The 20,013-nt window shown below is 36.5% G+C and overlaps 3 protein-coding genes across 3 annotated transcripts; 2 read left to right on the top strand and 1 right to left on the bottom strand.

Moving 5' to 3' along the window:
* Positions 1-665: 665 nt before the first annotated feature.
* On the bottom strand, positions 666-4,890 carry LOC145627418 (syntaxin-52-like). Its single transcript, XM_081679812.1, has 6 exons — positions 4,710-4,890; positions 3,577-3,802; positions 2,375-2,580; positions 2,133-2,233; positions 1,948-1,992; positions 666-846 (listed from the first exon to the last, which is right to left on the bottom strand). Exons 2-6 carry the CDS (start codon positions 3,795-3,797, stop codon positions 715-717), a joined length of 705 nt encoding a protein of 234 aa, XP_081535938.1. The 5' UTR covers positions 3,798-3,802; positions 4,710-4,890; the 3' UTR covers positions 666-714.
* A 3,296-nt stretch (positions 4,891-8,186) lies between these two features.
* On the top strand, positions 8,187-16,617 carry LOC145629430 (serine/threonine-protein phosphatase PP-X isozyme 2). Its single transcript, XM_081682028.1, has 8 exons — positions 8,187-8,497; positions 11,348-11,500; positions 13,915-13,977; positions 14,056-14,141; positions 14,345-14,420; positions 14,495-14,763; positions 14,862-14,940; positions 16,135-16,617. Exons 1-8 carry the CDS (start codon positions 8,357-8,359, stop codon positions 16,183-16,185), a joined length of 918 nt encoding a protein of 305 aa, XP_081538154.1. The 5' UTR covers positions 8,187-8,356; the 3' UTR covers positions 16,186-16,617.
* Positions 16,618-17,446: 829 nt separating this feature from the next.
* On the top strand, positions 17,447-19,782 carry LOC145627417 (O-fucosyltransferase 23-like). Its single transcript, XM_081679810.1, has one exon. The coding sequence runs from the start codon at positions 18,167-18,169 to the stop codon at positions 19,508-19,510; it is 1,344 nt and encodes a 447-aa protein (XP_081535936.1). The 5' UTR covers positions 17,447-18,166; the 3' UTR covers positions 19,511-19,782.
* Positions 19,783-20,013: the final 231 nt, after the last annotated feature.

Here is a 20,013-nt window from a genome sequence, read left to right as displayed (position 1 = left end):
TATAAGACCTAAAACTAACTACTCAAGTAACAAGCACCTCTTTTGTTACGAGTGCTTGCTAGGCAGCGGTATGGTGTATACATTGCATTCACAACAAACCTCACTACACACAATGGCATGAAATCATCTCACTTAGTCACTTTGAATCCACATTACGAACAACGTTCACTATTAAATGGCACGCTTGTAGACTACAAAATTGGTATCTTTCGTGTACTAGCCCTTCAATAGTATGAGTAACGTTGGCTCTCTACTGATTTCATGTCCTGCCTTCGATCTTTCTTCCAATAGGTAAAGACCATAAGAATGTAGTGATCCTAATTCATGTTATCATTACATGACCAAGGAAAGGCAACACTTATGTTGGCTCTCTGCTGTAGCCTCTCGTGTCAAATTGTATGACTAAAAATAGATTATTGACATTTTCTTACCCAGAAACTGAATCACCTTAGTCCACTATTAATGGGAACTTGAATGTAATATTTTCTCCCCACATATCTTGTTTTGATCAAAAATCCCTTGCATTCTTGTAAGCTTTTCGAACACTCATATTGCTTTAATCGTGCAGTTTAAGCATCGCATACAGCAGGGCAAACCAATCCATGACTTGACTTCACAAGAAGCAGGCAACAAAAAGGAAAAACAAAAAGAAGAAAATAGAAGAATTCTCACAACATTACATTATACACACACACACACACTTAATACATACTATCATAAATACTTTATCAACACAAAGATAGCAAGGATTAAAACTATAATCCCAGCAACTGACAGCAGTAGGCACAAGCAGGAACAACTACCCTTGGTTTTCTTGCTCAGAATTGCAAGACTCCTCGATATACGCTGTTTCCGTGATAACAAACCATCACAACAATACAGAGGTTCACTGGAGTTAGTAGCTAGCAATGAAACCAAATAATTTAAAACATTCATAGAAGACTGCCATCATGTTCATTGCAAAATTAAAGAGATATAGTCATGAAAACTAACACCTCTTCCTTTCTTATCCAAACACTTAAATCTAATTACTCCATTCATCCAAAATAATAGTCACATTTACTATTTTTGGATGCCTAGAGCAAATTGTAAGTGTTTTTAGTGTAGTAATAGTTTGTCATTGGCTTTCACAAATATCTTAAGATTAAATCTGCCGATTATATACCTATGATAAAGGGTCTTTAGAAAATTTGAGGCAGGTTTATTTACAAGGTATTGAGATAATGTTACAACCTTCCAAACCAAAGGAGCATTAAGTAATCCAATTTGCCATAAAAAAATTGGCAGAACGAGCCCGAGACAGTGAGATGTAACATGGGTTTTCCCAACATTGCTATAAGATACAGATACAAACTCTTGTGTCTCCGTGAATAAAATGGATTGGGCAAGAAAAATGCTATAAAGGGAATACTAATGTAGTCTCAGTTAACACACAATGGTGACCCAGAAAACTACAAGTAACCTAATGAGTTGTAAGTCCTCTCCACAAGAATTAATTTCACACTTGAAAAATTTTGTCAAAACAAATGAATAAAAAACAGACATTATCTAAATATAAGAAAGTTTCCACCATATATTATTAATCTGTATGTAAGACAAGGTAAAACTGTACTGAGAGTTCAGACACATAAATAATTATACCTATGCACTAGGGCACATGGAATGGATCTAATCTATAGAAAATCACAATAGCTAAGCTGGAAAGAGAACCGAAAGCTTTACAACAATTGGTTAGGAGAAACAATTCTAAGTTTACAATGTTCAGAACAAGCATATTATGGATGTCCTACATGGGGGCAGAAGATATCAAAAATGTGTCAATGAATGACCAAGGACAACACTGCCTGAATCCTTAAACACAACTCGGTAGCACCACATTAATTTGATGCTAAACATCGTTCAAATCAGAAAAGGGAACAGGAATTTAAATTAAGGGGAGATCACTACCTGCATTCGAGAGCCTGTAAATTCAACATGTTGATCCAGGTTATCCTGCCAGGATGACAATCACATAAATAATCAAATTATGCTAGCATTAGTAATTACTCCATAGTCCATAGTTGAACACTTGGAGTTCAAGAAACATTAAATAGGAGTTCTACAACAATCTAACTCAAAGGTAGAAACTGTACAATGAGTCTTGTGTGTAGCTCAAGTTCTTCATTCACAGCGAGTGCAATATGTTTTGTACTCATAACAGTCTCCTCCAACTGTTCAAGCCCTTCATCTTGCTCTGTCCAAATGCAAATTCAACATAAAAATTAAAATAAATAAATAACACACAGTAACAAAACGTGTCCCTGGAACCAATGGAAGCAGGAAAAAAAATAATAACTAAAACAAGTTCCCAGTTGAACAAGATTAAGCAACTCACCCTTCATGATTTGCCTTTGAAGACTAACAATGCCTTGATTATCCATCTCAGAAGCTCTAGTCACGGCATCAACAGACTTTGTCTCCGGCCCAAGTAAGCTGTCTCTGTTGGCAAAATTTGACATGTTCAAAGTGGTTGCCATTTGATTCGTCTTCGTTCTCAAGTTTGAAAGCATGTCCTTGCGGCGATTCAACTCTTTCTCTGTTCTGCAATGTCACAAGAAAGCACAATCTCCATGAGAAAATCTCTTGAATATCAATGTGTAAAGCAGAACCCAGTCACCCACCATGCAATTTGTCATATTTTAAAATACAACAGCTCCACCTACAGCCTACAGGGACCATAAGCGCTGAGAGGCACGAATCAAATAATTCCAGCATTTATATCATAATGCCTCTCACTGTCAGGTCTGTCACAGGGAAAAACAGCACATTATAGGAGGAATGCACCAAGGCACCAACAAACCTTATTCGTGACTCAAATTTACAAGGTCCTAAGCCATATGTCCACATGTATTGACTGAAGATCTGCATGGTATTAATTTTGTTCCTCGCAAACTCTCTCAACTGTTGTTTATATCGGTTAAATCACACTTCCTGTCAGACCCTACTCCCTATTAAAACATAGCCACAAGACTTACAGGAGCCAGAGTGCCATTCTCCCTCCACCAATAACACTATATTGTATCATTGTATGACATTTGAAGAAGCCAATATCTTAAAAGGAGAGATGTCAGCTTAAGTTCGAGCTCAATGATAGTTAACAACACAAAAGGATACAATAAAATACAAGTTGATAGCTAATAAGTGGTAACAGAGATTGATAGAAGGTAAGGGCAAAAAAACATCATCATATATTAACACATACACCGCCCACCGGGGGGGGGGGGGGGGGTGGGGGAAGGCCTTCACCAAAACGGTATATTTTCATCCCTTCAGATAAAACCTAAAAGTTAAGACGAAATATTCCATAACAAAAGCTAATCTCTATCTCCTACAGCAAAAAATGACAATAAATCCATAACTTATCAACTTGAAAATGACAGAGACTCTAGATGAACCGAAACAGATCAGATACAGAGAAAATAAAAAGGACATTAAATGAGCCACATGCCACAGATGTTAGACGTATTAATTTAAGCTAAAGCACTAATTTAAGCTTTAAAATAAGTTGATGATAAAGATCCTGAGATAAAGACTCACATAGTCTTCTTACTAGGAAGCTTAGATAACAGGGATTCTAAACTATCAAGTCTAGTCCCAAGGATTGTGATCTTTCGCCGTAAAGATGAAAAATGACGCTGTGAATCTGGTCCTGAACCTGACATTGCTGTTTTCTCTGATATCATGCCATTAATATCATCAGCTAATTTGGTCGCTTCATTGTACTCCTTCATCCAAGAGTCCCCGGATGTCGAAGCCATCAAACCTTATAAGAAAACAAAATTTTATTGAGTATATTGTAATAAGAATGGCATTAACTACTCTTCCAACAAAACAGCCTCAACACCCCCCCACCCCCACACACACACAAAACACAAGATACGAAAACATGAAAACCAACTTAAACATTTCGAGTAATTAATAAAAATTTCCTCAAAAAATAAAATACAAGTTAAAAATTGTGTCCTACTCCAAGACAAGGATATATCATATATGCATTCATAAACAAAATCATGTCATGACCAACAAAGTGAATTAATATTCTTAACAAAACAACATCAAATTTTGCCGAAATTACCTCAAGAAAAATGTTATCAACCTATAGATAAAACTAATCTAAACAACAACAACAAAGTCTTAGTCCCAAATTGGTTTGGAGTCGGTTAACATCGACAAGAAACTCCCGGTTGATCTCCTTAATATAAAGGGGATAATTTATCATACCGTCTACATAAAGTTCATGTTATATTTGTACAGTTGTAGTTAAGTATACAATCGTGAAATCTTGATATATTTCAGAATGTCCACCAACTTAGACAGTTTTATTTATGCAATATTATGACAAATAAAATAATTTTTTAAAAAAAAAAATCAAATCATCATGAATTCAACTTTACAATCATATCCATAATCCAAAAAGAGTTTTCCAGCAGTACTAATCAATAATTCAAATCAACCCAGAAAAAATAAAATGATCATAATAAAATAAAAATGAAATCTTGAACAATGCAAGTTGAATTGAGCTAACAAAATCGAACTTATAGAAGCTAAATTGATACAAAACAATCAAATTACAACAATCAAATGTAAAAATGAACTGGGATCAAACAACAACAGAGTAACAACAGAATTAACAAAAATTAAAAAGTTGGAATTTTTAAAAAGGGGTTTACCTTCTTATAGATTGAATTTGGGAAATTGAGTGATTAATTGAAGAGAGAAAAAGTGGAGACAGCGTCTTCGAAGAAGAAGATGAAAATGATGATGAAAGAAGTTTGGAGGAGAGAGAAGGGATGGTGGGGTGAAGGGGAAAGCGAGGCACGTCGTGACTCGCCACCGCTTTGAGCACAGTTTTCTTTAATTTAGTCTAATCATACGAGTTTAGTGGCTCTTCGCTGCCTTAAACGACGTCGTTTTATGGGTTTTTTTTTCAAATTATTTATAAAAAAAATTGGAAAATAGTCACATAAGGTCAACGGATGTTGTCAAAGCTTAGATTTGTTTTTGTTGACAAGAAGCAAACACACACAAAAACTAAAAAACCAACAAAGCAATTGTCAACGACGAGCCTAAACAGCCAATCAGTGACCCGGGGCAACCCACTAACAACGAACCTTGTGAAGTTTGTAGACAAAGATTTGCAAGAGAAAAAGCCAATATCATGAAGCAACCAGAGGCAAGAAATATCGTCGTTGCCACCATCCCTCATAAAAGAAAAAAGATTCGAATGGTTAGAGTAGATAAGAAGACGACGAAAGCCTTGATGACCAGCAACCCGAAAAGCCCAACAACACGCCTGTAACTCAACTCAGACTGAAGGGCCAAAGAGGAGTGACATGCTCTCGAGCAACCACCCAACACAGAATCTGGAAAAAAAATTCCCTAAAAATCCAACATGCTCCTGCGCTAAGATCCTGACCACTCCAAGCCTCATAAAAAAGAAGGCAGATGTCAAAAGCAGAGGAGGAGTCACCCTGCAAATAGCAAAAATCAGAAGCTGTCGAAATATGGGGAGAAGGTTTCCCTAACGAGCGGACGAGGGATTGCGCCGAAACACTTCTAGAGATCCATTCCTACACTAAATAGATAACCAAGATAATGAGACAACACTACCGGTCTAAAAAACTTGTGGTTACGCGACTGCCTAACAGAAGGAGACCAAACCGTCCCAATTCCAAGAGGAACGAAACTTAAAGAGATAGAGAATTTGTCTGCGAACCAATCAGCAAAAGGTTTTTCTTGCAAATGAAGAGAAGAGAATGCAACCGGAGCACAAGCCCAAAGCTGAGAAGAGAAAGAAAAATCATGGAAGTGGTCTGACGTTTCACGTTCCTGGTAACTATACATATAAGTTGTTGAACTATCGAATCCCCCGAAGCTGCATATTCCTAAAGAGAGGCAGAACATTGTGAAGTAATTCCCAATAAAAACACTGGAGTGTTAGCAGAAGAGACAACCCCAAGAAATATTTCCACCAAGAGGCCGGAAATTTAAGAGTATGATGCATATTGCATAATATACAATTCATATGACATACCAATGATACAATTTAATCTAAAAAAATGTTCAATTCAATACAATATAACATGGATCAATAATTATGTTCAATTCAATATAAAATAACATGTTTCAAATAAAGAGTATATAAGCTTATTAAGAAATGCTTTTCAAACAATATACTACATCTTTTTTGCTTGGGAAAATTGCTACTTAAGATAGATAGCAATTCTATCAATCTTAAGTATTGGTTAATGCAAGTAAAACTTGTATTTCAAAGTAGCAATTTTAATTGGAATTAAAACATAACAGTCTAACAGGTCTCTTATATATGTGTTTCCAAGTTTTATTCTCCATTTGGTCAATACTCAATACTTCAATGGTTTAAGTAAAGAAACAACCGTTTAATATATTAATTTAATTAGAAATGATTGAATTTTAGGTGATAATGCTACTTAATGTAGTAGTTTTACCTGATAAAATCATGACCTTAAATATCAATCTCAGTAAAGATGGCACTAGGCAAAACATAACCAAGCTTGGACGAAAAAGCATGGTATAAAATGTTATTATTATGCGTGATGAGCTGTGCATTGACTTAATTTGGACAAGAAATAATAGACCATCTTAATCAAAAGTTTAAAAGTAACGTATGTTGAGACTCGATAATAGGTTTTATTCACACATCCTCATATGACAGGGTTCCACCTTATCAAACGAGTAAGATGCCACATTGAAAGGAGAGGTCTTTTTATCACGCTGGCGTTAGTTTGATATCAAATGAAAGGACCAATTCAACCCAAATGTTAAGTAGATTTTATACTATATCAAGAAGTGTAACAAGACACAACATAACCCAGCATGAAAAAACACAAGAAGTTATGTTACTATGCTTGCTAAGTCATGGGGTGTCTTTATTGGAAGAAACACGATTAAACTAGGGGTGAGCAAAAATTCAGGGTACCCTGATATGGAACCGGAACCTGTTCGGAACCGCAGGTTCCAAACCCGGAACCTGTTGATCAGGTTCCGGTTCCGGGTAATAAAATTAGGAACCTGTTGCAACAGGTTCCGGTTCCGGGTAATAAAATTTTGGACCTAGAACCTGTAGGGTACCCTGTTAGTACATGTTCCCTATAGGGTATATGAAACCGGAACCTATATGATATTAAATATTCTAGACAATTAGTGTTGGTTTGTTATATTTGAAGTAGTTTACTAAAGTTGTAAACTTTTATTGTGAACATCCATTTTTAAAAATATAGATTTGTCACAATTTATCAAGTAACTATTAAGCTTACTTTGAAAGACAGGGTACCCTGTTTAGGAACCGGAACCTTCAGGTTCCGGTTCCGGTTCCCAATTCTTAGGAACCTGTTGCAACAGGTTCCGGTTCCGGTTCCTATTTTTAAGAACCTGTTGCAACAGGTTCCGGTTCCGGGTATCGATATTTTTACAGGGTACCCTGCTACGCTCACCCCTAGATTAAACCACACACCGGATGACATGTCCTAACTTGAAAACAACAAAGCACATTAATTTTGTGAAATTGGACAGGCATAGAAGATTTGGTTGGATTTTTTTTCTTAATTTTTTTTTTCTAATTGTTTAATTCTCTTTTTATTGAACATAAATCATACAATTTGTTTGATCCACATCTTATACTACATACGGAGTATTATATTTTTTCGTAGACAACTTATGACCTGTTTACATTTACTTAATTTCAGTTCAGTTCAGTTCAGCTCCAATTAGTTCAATTCAATTCAGCTTTAATCAGTTCAGTTTAGCTCCTACTTTCCCCCTCTCATAAAATATTCATTTCAGCTCAATTCAATTTAGTTCAGTTCAGTTCAGTTAAGTAAATATGAACATGCCCTTAATTACAAAATACCTTAATTATTAATTTTTTTATATGGAGTAGTTATTTAATAATTTGACCTAATTTAATAATAATGTCGTCTTGTAATTTACTTTGATTAAGCTCATGTCAAAAAAATAATGAAATGTCAAAAAGTGATGAGTGAGAATGATGATCAATTGAATTAGTGATGCTAAAGAGATCTAAATTAAATCCCTTGAAAATATAAAAAGGAAGAAGAAGAAGAAACAAATCCAAGAAAAAGAAAACAAAAAACATAATAAAAGAATCAAGAAAAATAAAAATAAAAAAAGAGAGTGCTTGTTTCACTAAAAAAGAGCGTATTTTCTCTCTCCTCCTTCTACTCTTCCCAAATCTGCTCCTCCTCTCCTCCATTGTTACACAGAGGAGAGAGAAAATAGAGCGTATTTAGAGAGAGAAAGTGAAGAGGTGGATGGGAAGATGTCAGACCTTGACAGGCAAATTGAGCAGCTAAAAAGGTGCGAACCCTTGAAAGAATCTGAAGTGAAAGCACTTTGCCTTAAAGCCATGGAAATTTTAGTCGAAGAAAGTAATGTTCAAAGGGTTGATGCTCCTGTCACTGTTAGTCTCTCTCCTCTTTTCAATTTCTATTTTAAAGCTTCAATTTTTCTGGGTTTTGTTTGTTTTTTGCTCATCTTTTCTGGGGTGGATTTCTGGTGTTTTTTGTTTGATTATTGGATTTGTATATTTATTGTTGTAATTCTAGTTGTTTTGCCACTAAATTTTTCTGGGATTTGTTTATTTTAGCTCATATTGGGTGAATTTTTATATGATTGGAATTGTACAAGCATGGTTGCAATTTTAAGTGGAAACCTTATTTAATGATTAATTAGGGGAAATATGAGAGAAAAAAGCTGATTTTGCAGTCTATATTAATGGTTTTCATTGGGGTTAAGCTTAGTTTCTTGTTTGAGTTGATATGTTCATGATGGGCAAATTTAAAGTGACAAATTTTGATGGTTGAGAGTCTTGCGACTGATAACATAGTGAAGTATTAATAGTTGATTGGGGACTGAATATTTTGGTTTGACTCTTGGCCTGTTTTTTGTTTCCCTCTTCCAGCTTGGATTGCGGGGTTGTGATAAAGATCATACAAAGCTAATGTATATAGTGTCATTTGCTTTCTACAGCAAAAGTTAGAGTTAGGGGTATGTAGGAGATAGAGAGTAATAGTATATTGAATTCGAAGCTGAGGTTTAGTACTTGAACATGATGGGAAAGGCAGAAAGAAGAAAAATAAACAAATCCTGATGCTCTTTAATTGTATAGAAGTTTGAGCTGGATTTTGTTAGAAGTTGAGAAGTTGATTTGGAGTAGTTAATGTTCCTATAAGTATCTCTCAGGGATCTTAGTAGGATGGATTTTGGTCCAATAAGATCTTGGCTTGGTAATTTAGATGAGGTTTGGGTACATTAAGCTCTCGGGATGATGATAGTTTTTTTTTGTTTGTCAAATGTTATTTGTGTCTATGATAGATTGGCGGCACACATCCTATAGCTTTAGGGTAGAGAAGTATGTATAGACATCTACAAAAGCTTCTATCTTTTTTCTTAATAGCTTTGTGACAAGATAAATGAAACTTCAGTTGATGTTTGTAACAAAAATTCACAAGTCCTGCATATAAGCCCTAATTAGGAAGATGATGTTTTGTAGATACCATCTTAGGGGTCAATTACTTGAAAAAATCCTTTTATTCAAAGAATCTGAATTTCCTCCATAACATTTGGAGGTAGCCCAACTGGTTGAAAATTTGGAATTGGGACGTTGAACCCGGCGCCCAAAAATCATGAAGTGGCCCAAAGCAAGTCAGCATTTAGTGCAGGTCGCTTGCAAACATTAAGTAGTTAGTCTATGGTTAGCATTGAGGTCAACATTGTGTAGCATGCCTAGAATGTAGTAACAAACTTTGGATGGCCCTATGGCCATATTGGCCAATACCATCATTAGTGTAGTTCATGGCTAGTGTCAAAACAAGCTAAGCTGAGTAGGGGCATTGATTCATGTCAAGCTCACGATGGCGAGGCTATTTAGTGTTCTCGCTGACAAGCTCACACATGTATGCTGTATGCAAAGTCTGATGCGTGTGATGCTTTGCTACAAGAAGATTAAAGTTATGCCTTTCTGGCATCTATGCTTCGTTACTTCAAGTACAAGCCATTGTTTGTGCAAATAAAGCTTGCATAGATCTTGTGCTCAAATCCAAAGCCTAAATACCAACGATATAGCTCTTCTGTCAAGAATGCATTTTGTGAACAACTGGCAAACAAGCTGTCCAGTGATAGAAACTAGTCACCCATCGTCCAATTTGCTAAGGGCAGCATAATTGGGAGGCTGGAGGCTGATTTATTCAGCTCTAGGTCAGTGCTACCTGGAATTCTGGAAAATCCATTAGTTGGTGTGTTGGACACTTCATCAACCTGGAAAATATTCTTTGACTTGATATCAATTGAGTAGCTCTATAGGAATTAGAATCAAAGCTGTAATGTCCTAATATTTGATTAGTGTAGCTTGTTCTCATCTTAATTTATGAGAAGAGCTCAAATGAGCTAACTGAGGTTAATGAGGCTTTTTTTGGACTACAAAAAGTGTCTATGCTGTTGTTCTATACCAAGTAATTTGTAGGGGTGTGTTGTTTGAAATAAGTTTTCTAGTATATATATTCTTCTCATTCATTGGTTAGCAGCCTGTATTTGTGTAAGAAATATGCCTTGAATATGATTTCGGGTCTTGGAGTGGTGAGCGTCAGCGATAGCTCGCAAGGTAGCTTAGTAGTTCGTAGGCAATTGTGAAGTTGCGACGAAAGTGAAGCTATAGCTCCTAGGCGAGCGAGCTATAGCTTGCGGAGCTATTTAGGTATGGCTGGGACTAGCGAGAGCTCACTCAACAGCTAGCGAAAGCTCGGTCGCGCACAACACAAGAAGTCTGGAAGTTGCGCAACGAGGGTCAATGCAACTCTCAGAGTTGCGTGCGACAATTTAATGCTGAGGCGGTCAGCGTTTTTCTGCTCGTCTATCTATCTTATTCCGGAGTGCTAGCCTATATATATACTTCCCTAGGGTTATTCGTAGTCGCATGATGTGAGAGTCTTTTGTGTATTTCTCATCTGTGAAATTCGAGAGAGATAACATTAGAAATCCGAGAGACAATCAATCTGCTTTTGGTGATTGGTCTCAAATCTGTTCTGAATCTGTAACTCCTAAATCAATAAAACTATTGCTCTCGCCTGCCTATGGACGTAGCCAATGCATTGTTGGTGAACCACGTAAAATGTGTCTGTTTTTCTTGTTAATTTTGCATTCAATATTTGTTCTTTCTTGCATCTGTTATAATGGTTCTTCATTTTTTATATGATTTGTTAGCATGGGATGTACTTTAGAATAATTGGTGATGTCTCTTTCAATGCTTTCACAGATATGTGGTGACATTCATGGACAGTTTTATGATATGAAAGAACTGTTCAAGGTGGGTGGTGATTGTCCAAAGACAAACTACTTATTTCTTGGAGATTTTGTGGACAGAGGATTTTACTCCGTGGAGACTTTTCTACTCCTTCTTGCCCTTAAGGTATGTTATAACCTTGTTTTTTTGGCCTTAGTTTTTTTTGCTAGCTTAGTAGTCAGATGAGTATTATTGCTTAGCTAAAATGTGCGAGATGCTAGCTCTTTTTGTGAATGTACATGATGGTGATGATGAGCTGATACCCATTGATTTTTTTTTTTCATAGTATATTGCAAATCAACATTCCAAATAGTCCAGTTTAACAAATGCCCCGGGGAAAAGTACACATACTTCAGTTGCTTCTTACATCATGATGTAAGTTTAGTTTCTTGCTGTTAGTGAGCCAATTCAAGATGGTTATAACCCAGCAACAACAGGTGCTGTGATTTTACAAATTACTTAAATGTTATTAGAAAACAGTTAGACAGGATTTGATCCCTCCTATGCAATGGCAGAACTGGGGAAAATAAATTATTAATTTTATTTTGGGGTGTGTGTGAGTGTGATTTTGAGCGCATGACCTCTTGATTTTGAAAAAGTTAGATTTACCATGATTACTTGTTTTCTCTTATGTTTTATAGGGTAATATTTTATTCATAATATATTAAAATAAATCCAGGCTGGTCACCTTGGTCCCCCACCTGCCATAGGGAGTTTTGGCACTCCTGTTTAATTATGTACTAAGACTAAAATTACAGTGCTGACCAATCTGATATTCTGATGCTCTTCCAACAATGATCAAAGGTACAACCATGTATATCTCATCTGTATATGCGATTGCGGAGGTGGTAATTCTTGAATCTGTTGAGACCTGGCCTTAGGTGTGACCCTTTTTATGTTAGCATTGATGTTGTGAGTAAAAATGGTTATTCTCCAATGTAAGCCATTGGTCAGTTCTTCTGGATGATTTGCACTCCTAGAAAGCAAAGGGAACAGGGTGTGATGCTGGATACTTTCTTTTCACTCATTGTTCTTACGTCTCCTCAAGAAAAAGCTACATGGCCACTAATACGAGTGATAGGTCTGCAGGAACAATTAAAAACAAACTACTTCTGCAGTATGTCATCTATTTTTGTGTGATAACTGGCTTGATTTTATAGCCATGCTCTGGGTTCTCTTTATTTGTATGTAGTTAGCATCATTTATATATAAAGCCTTTGAAGAACTGCTCAATGCAATACATGATGAAAATGAATGAGTGTTTTCTTTATGGGTCATGTGGCTGAGAAAAATCCATATAAGGAAGCACAAGCATCCAAGAAGAAGCTGCTTTCTATGCATTTGTTTGATGAGCAAGAAACTAATGTCTTGGTTGAGATTCAAGTCAGATTGTGAGATTCTTTTAAAGATTCAGAATTTTCTATGGTGTCGTGATAGCCTGTTATCCATCCTTGACCAAACCAAGCTAGATATGAAGCACTTTGTATGTTGTAATTGAAAAGCCTTGGAAAAATGTCCTGTAGGATTAGATGAAGCTGTCTGCTACAAAAAATAATTATCGATCAAATGATTTTAGGGGTTCATGTTAAGATTGTTGTCTTAGGCTTCAGAATCCTATTAGATCATACCTCTGAACTGTGTTATGTCCCAAAATACAAACCTCTTCTCCTGCCTAGACCTGCAACCTGAGTTTGAGTTGACTATGTGTCTTTCATGCAACTGTAACATCTTCTTAATGGAAGTTTCTTTCAACTTCATTCCTGACTGTTATATCAAAATCCTATTCCCATCTTTTTTTTTAGATTATTTTATTATGATGTAACAGAAAATGATGTTTTGTTTTGCTCAATAATTAAATTCTTCAGTCAAGAATATGACTTCATAGTCATAGCCCTCATAGGCGAGTGATTTGGCCCATAGAAACAAGGACTTGGAAAAAATTGTTGATACTATGTCAGCGTCTATATTCAGGGGAACCAAAGATTCACCATCTCTGGTTCAGTGTACTAAATTAAAACAGGTTATTAAAAAATGCTTAAGCTTCTTGTTATAAAATAGCAACACAGCTGTTATGTATTCTGCATCAGATAAGGGTCCTTTCCCTACCTTTAGAGGCCACAGAGTAATAGTTATGTTAACTAATATTTGGCCAATACGGCAATTTCTTTCTTCGTTTGAAACTTGAGATTGCTAGAAGCAGGACTTTGACTTGAATCAAAATAATTGTCTAATGACGAAAGTATATTGAATAGAACGTGGAATATAAACACCAAAGGAGACTCAATAAAGATGTGCTTTTAGGGGAGAAATAAGGCTTCTTCACTGAAGAGTATAGGATCCTCTTATCTTTTAATGTCAATCATTATAAACTTGTTTGGAGGATTATAGTTATTTAGTGGAAGCCAGGAAAACAGGAATGTGCTTATATTTCTATTGTGTGTCTAAATTTCATCATATAAAATTAATTGTTTATGAAGTAAGGTTTCTTCTATCATTTTCTTACTGATTAGTTTGGAAACTAATCGTTTGTGTAATTATAGGTGAGATATCCAGATCGGATCACTCTTATTAGAGGGAACCATGAAAGTCGTCAAATTACTCAGGTTGTTTTTTGTGTCACACCTTATTTCTGGCTCATTTCAGAAGTGCTGTTTGGTGACTGATTATCCTTTGCTTCCCAGGTTTATGGTTTCTACGATGAGTGCCTCCGTAAATATGGCTCTGTGAACGTTTGGAGATATTGCACTGATATATTCGATTATTTAAGGTTTGACTTCTTTGTTAAATTTATATGTAAATTAAGATTGCACAATGATTTCTGAGTCAATTGAGAATGTGCAATGATGTATTGATGTTATTGTCAAGAGTCAAAGTGTTGTTTATTATTTTATTTCCGCCTGTCTTTCTTGTAGCCGTGGTTTTGGCATCCACTTGTACTTCTGACTTCTGAGTAACTTTATTCTATGACAGTCTATCAGCTCTCATTGAGAATAAGATCTTTGGTGTTCATGGTGGTCTATCTCCATCCATAACAACGTTAGACCAGGTTAGAAAATATATTCATATTATTTTTCATTTATTTTGGCTCCTGCTGGATCTTCTCATTGATGTATTGTTCAGATACGGACAATTGACAGAAAGCAAGAGGTACCACATGATGGTGCCATGTGCGACCTCCTGTGGTCTGACCCTGAAGATGCAGTTGATGGTTGGGGAATGAGTCCTCGTGGGGCTGGTTACCTTTTTGGTGGCAGTGTGGTTACCTCATTCAACCACACTAATAACATTGATTATATATGTCGTGCCCATCAATTGGTAATGGAAGGTTTCAAATGGATGTTTAACCATCAGATTGTTACAGTTTGGTCTGCTCCAAATTATTGTTATAGGTAATTTTGAGATTTATAATCATGTTCCCATTCATTAATTGCCATTCAGGCCATGATATAGATAACTAACACTTTGTTCTTTGGCGGGGACATTCTAGATGTGGTAATGTTGCTGCAATACTTGAGCTTGATGAGAATCTTAATAAAGAATTCCGAGTTTTTCAAGCTGCTCCACAGGTTTGTACATCTGAATATCTGATCCTGCTGTTTCTTGTTCAGTGTATACTGTAGGCTGTTTGGTGACGGTAGTTGCTACTGTTCACTCCTGGCCGGAAGCCAGTGACTTGTGTTTGACTTTTAGGCCGTGTTTTGAACTTTAGCTTCAGCACAAAAGAGCTATATATTCTGGTTCTCACGGGGAAGAGCACCGGTTGAAACTAATCATGAGAAGATGGCTTGCAGACCTTTAAGCTAACTTCTCATGTTTCATTTTCATTAATGTCGATGCTAGAAAAGTTAAATGTTAGCTTAATTTTTGTATCAAACATAGTGCAGAACTTGCTGAGCTTCTTGTTGGGAGTTTGTTCTTTAATACTTCGTATATGGTAATCAGCTGAGCAGAAAGACGTACTGATGAATTTGATGAACCTTTGCTGGTTAAGGTTTAAGCTATTAGAAAACTTAACCTTGAAAGCTGCAACCATGTTATGATGTCTTGGCCCTTTAGTTTCTGAAACTACTTCCTCATGACCTTATCAAAGTAGAGTTATACACTTGGATGCTTCAAATTATGAGGATGCTAGGTACAGTTCTAGGCTCTGTGTAGCCTGTATGGATGGCTGGATTGATTAGACATTAACAAGATTTTGGCCAAGTGAAAATGTTGGGTGTATTGGACAGTAATTTAAATATATTTTAGATGCAAAAGCCATTTAACAATCACACCTGAAGTCACCAAATGAGAAAAAGTCGATAGGGAATATGGGTTGTTGGTCAAAATGATGAATGGGTGCATACTGTGATAAGCAAGAGTCAATGAGATACACTTGTGATCTCACCCAAAAGATCTTCTGTAAATTAAATAGAGTAAATTGTTCTGATTGAAACAGGAAACTAAATATCTTCTAGTCAAAGTGAGTGTCTTACGTACTTTTTTACATTTGTATGCTCACCAAGGACTAGTTTAGCAAGCTTCCCTTGGGTGCTAAGCCTCAACACCTTTTGGTACTAAGTAATCTCTCACTTAAACTGCTGTAACAAAATAAATTGCCCCTCTTACTGTGCCTTGTAGTACTGTTTAGGAGTGCCTGAATACCTGATAAATGTAGCCTTGTTAGTCCCAATAAAATAAGCTTTAAAAATATGCGATCTTTAACATCCTTTTGAAGAAATGATATGAAGTGTATCTCACTGTTTTGTGCTTTGATACAGGAAGCTAGAGGAACTCCTGCTAAAAAGCCTGCACCGGATTACTTTCTCTAAAGATGTTGCAGGTCATGGTATACTCTGGTCAATCAGCGATTATTTAATTGTGGTTGTGAAGCTGGTACATACGAAGCGAATGAAACAATGATTCGGCTTTTTGAAGGAGCTGAGCTGTCTACCTGGGTTACGTGTGAATTTTGGGCAGTACTCGGAGCCTATTCTGCAACTGTACTGTCTGTCAGTTATCGCATGTACTTGTAGTTATGTACTGTGGAATCAAATATGGAGCTGCCCAACTCCTGTAAATCCGCAACATGGTAAAGAGGAGGGGTAGTTATGGTGTGTGAATGATTTATAGTTTGAAATAGGCCTCATTGAGATACTTAGGTGGAAAATTACACAGCAATTTCCAATGTCATTTTTGATTGTTTTGGGGAAACATTTGAAGCAAATTGGCAGTACAACGAAATGCATCATTCATTTCTGCTATACCTTTTATAACCAATTCATCTTTTACAATGGTAACTTGACATATATCTCAACATTTTAATGTCCTCAGACCCTGCATCTATGAGAATTTTTACTGATCAAGTATGTTCGGTCTAGTGGTAAGAGATTGGCTTTGTGACCCAGGTCACGGGGTTGACTCCCACCCGTGGCTCTTGGGGTGGATCCCTTTTCTTCCCCTCACTCTCAAGAGTATGTGTTTTGACAGGCGAGGGCTTTTATTCATGTTTATACTGTGCATTATTCTTGCAGGTTATAAAAAAAGAACCACGAAGCATTGATACATTGAATATTTTTTTCCAATGTTGAGTTTACTGCTCTTACATAATACGAGTATCATACATATCACAGATTCTTTTGGTGCTTATAAAAGAATGTCTTGTTTATTGAAAAATCTGACTATTTACCGTAATGAAAATACTCTGTTTCTAAAATCGACACAGAATCAGACTCCCAACTTTTACTATTCTTGTATGTTGTTTCTTGTGGCAAATACTCATTGATTAGGAGTAAAGATGAGAGCGTTTAGATTATCAATATCCACTTTCTTTGAATACATCGAGTCTGATAGAATGAACTCAATGAACTAATTGAACGATTAGTAATTTTGTCAAAGGTAAAAGAATTTGTTCAAAAAATAATTACATTGTCCACCAAACTAATGCCACTGTAACATATCTGCCAATCAATTCCTCAATAGAAATGAAATCCAAATGTAAATCTGATACAAGGTTCATTACTTCATTTCTAAACATCCATCGACCCACATTCGAGTACAACATTGTCATTCATTAAGAGCAAGTGAGCCATATGATAATCAACCACGAATAGATCATATGACCCTTTCTACGAGTCGAATTAACTTGCTCATAAACCATAACAATCACAGTCTAAACAGAAGTTAGGTTTACAAACTAAGAAGGCCATAAATCTGGACCCCATAATTCAAACATTCCAACATCCCAACCAGAACGCCAGGAAAAGGAAGTGTCGTTAAAATTAGTGAAAAGTGCACGTGAATGCTCTTCTGGCCACGACCAGGAAACATCACGAGAAGCCGGAGATCTGAATTTTGGTTTGCTTTTTCAAAAAGAATATTTGCACTCCATCTTACTTCTAATTCAAGGTTAATACACTTGACTAATATTTTCCCATTTGAGGTCAGTCTTTTTTTTAATTCCAAGCCCCAATCTTTTGGCAATTTTCTTCGTTAATCTTTCTATCTGAGTTCAATTTGGGGTCTTTTGAGATCTGGGTATTGGTTGATTGTTGCTAAATTGGTCAATTGAAAGCAAGATTGAAGTGGGTTTCTTGATTATTATTTGCTGGAAAGTTGATTTTTGTTATTGTTGTTTATAGAATTTTCTGGGGTTTTTGTGGTTTAGATGAAAAAAACTTGGAGATCATATGCATGTGTTTTGGGGGTTTTGAAGAATCCCAATAATGTTTGATGTTTGGGTTATTTTGAGACCTGGGTTTTGTCTTTAGTTGATGCTTTTGAGGAGAAATTTGGAATTTTTTGCCTGACCTCATGAGTTTGTGGAATTTCAAGGTTTGGAAATTATCTCATTCACCTTTTAATTCCTTGATTTGTAAGTGTCTTGCTTTGGTTGTTGCTGCTTTGGTGTTTAGAGCTGTTCTGTTCCCCAATTTTTCTGGGGTTGATGTGAGAGGGAAGCTGGTTGTGAGTGATATTCATGCCCGGCCATTAGAAAAGGATTCGGATTATGGGATTCGTCGAGGCAAGTATGTGGAGGTTCCACAGATTGTTTGGGGGTTAAACAATCAGAAGATAGCATTTGCTAGGGCGTGCCTCACTGCCCGAATGCTAAACCGGACCCTTCTGATGCCGAGTCTGAGTGCTTCATTGTTCTATAAGGAAATAGATCAGTTGCAGCCCATTTCATTTGATAAGGTGTTCCAATTTAGGAAGTTTAATTCTCTCTGCAATGGGTTTGTTCGGTTGGGCCGGTACTCAGAGCTGTTGAATCAAACTGAAGTTCTGGAGCTGCAGAAAGGGAGTGGAAGAAAGTGGACATTGGTGAGAGACTTTGATCAATTAAAGGAATTCAGCAGAGACCCGTATGATCAGTATGAAGTCATACGCATCATAGGGAAGAACCCATTTCTCTGGCATGATCATTGGTCTGTGAAGGACTATGCTAAGGTTTTTGAGTGCTTAGCTTTAGTTGACGAGTTTGCAAAAGAAGCAGATCAAGTTGTTTCTAAGATTAGAGCTGTAGGGGCAGAAGCAATAGGCAATCAATTGGCGCCTGAGCTAGGTCAGGGTGCTAATAGGGACAGATCCAAGTTGCAGCCTATGCCTTATATGGCTGTTCATATGAGGATAGAGAAAGACTGGATGATTCATTGTAAGAAGCTAGAGCAAAGAGCCAATATCAATGAAATTTGTAGCAGCAAGGAAGAAATTATTGAACGAGTAGGGAACATTAAGGAGCTGAGCACACCAACAGTTGTTTACCTAGCTGTTGCAGATAGTCTTTTGGAAGACAAGACAATATTGAATGGCTGGCAAGAAGGCTTGCTTCCTTTCGAGAAAAAGAAGCTCGGTGTTAGTCAGATTTATGACAAATACCCATATCTTATCAAGTCAGCAATCGACTATGAAGTATGCTTAAGAGCAGATGTTTTTGTGGGGAACAGCTTTTCTACTTTCTCTAGTCTCATAGCACTTGAGAGGACACAGAAGATGATCCGTATGGGAGTTTCAAGTTCTTGTAATAACAGCATAAGATGGCCTTCATATGCCTACAATATAATGGGGGACTTTGGTGGTCCAAGAAAGTGGCTGACAAATATGTCAGACACAAGCCTTCAAGCTATTAGCTATGGTTCCAATCATGTCACATGCTGAATGTCTTGCCACACTGGTCTTGAACGTACATTCCTTGATTTGTGCACAACATTCTTGGTATACTGATTGCTGGTATGATCGGAAATCTTAATTTGATTTTTATTGAAAGGAGCAGATAGCCTGGGGCATAACATACTATTGTGTACTCGAGCTATCATTTGGGATATGCATTGCGAGTAGCTTGTTATTGATGAGGTCACCAAAGGAATTCTGTTTCCAGCTTCATGGAATTTACAGGTTTTACTGTTGGGAATAGATATTATTTTATTGCATTTCCATTCTTTGATACTGTTTTTTCTTTTTCTTTTTTTTTCCCCGGAAGATGTACGTAAAACAGTAGTACTTAAAAGTTACCTTTGTATATCCAGGATTAGATATATTTTCTTGCTTTTCCATTCTTTGAGGCTGTTTTTTGTTGAAAGATTTACCTAGAACCTGAAATATGACCTTTGTATATCCTGTACACTTTACTTATACTGGTATGCTGCAATGGCATTATAATA

This window comes from Chenopodium album, chromosome 4 (assembly GCF_948465745.1).
Source record: "Chenopodium album chromosome 4, dcCheAlbu1.1, whole genome shotgun sequence".
In the NCBI taxonomy this organism is placed as follows: domain Eukaryota; kingdom Viridiplantae; phylum Streptophyta; class Magnoliopsida; order Caryophyllales; family Amaranthaceae; genus Chenopodium; species Chenopodium album.
Note: the sequence above shows the minus strand (reverse complement) of the source record. Positions and strands in the feature narration are given on the sequence as shown.

Bases quoted from the DNA above. Each gene is read 5' to 3' on its own strand.
- LOC145627418 (XM_081679812.1), bottom strand. From the start codon at position 3,797: ATGGCTTCGACATCCGGGGACTCTTGGATGAAGGAGTACAATGAAGCG. The intron at 2,581-3,576 runs GTGAGTCTTTAT...GTGACATTGCAG, and splicing joins CTTCCTAGTAAGAAGACTAT to AACAGAGAAAGAGTTGAATC. The intron at 2,234-2,374 runs GTGAGTTGCTTA...GCATTTGGACAG, and splicing joins TCAAAGGCAAATCATGAAGG to AGCAAGATGAAGGGCTTGAA.
- LOC145627417 (XM_081679810.1), top strand. From the start codon at position 18,167: ATGAGTTTGTGGAATTTCAAGGTTTGGAAATTATCTCATTCACCTTTT.
- LOC145629430 (XM_081682028.1), top strand. From the start codon at position 8,357: ATGTCAGACCTTGACAGGCAAATTGAGCAGCTAAAAAGGTGCGAACCC. The intron at 14,142-14,344 runs GTTTGACTTCTT...ATTCTATGACAG, and splicing joins GATATATTCGATTATTTAAG to TCTATCAGCTCTCATTGAGA. The intron at 14,941-16,134 runs GTTTGTACATCT...GCTTTGATACAG, and splicing joins TTTTTCAAGCTGCTCCACAG to GAAGCTAGAGGAACTCCTGC.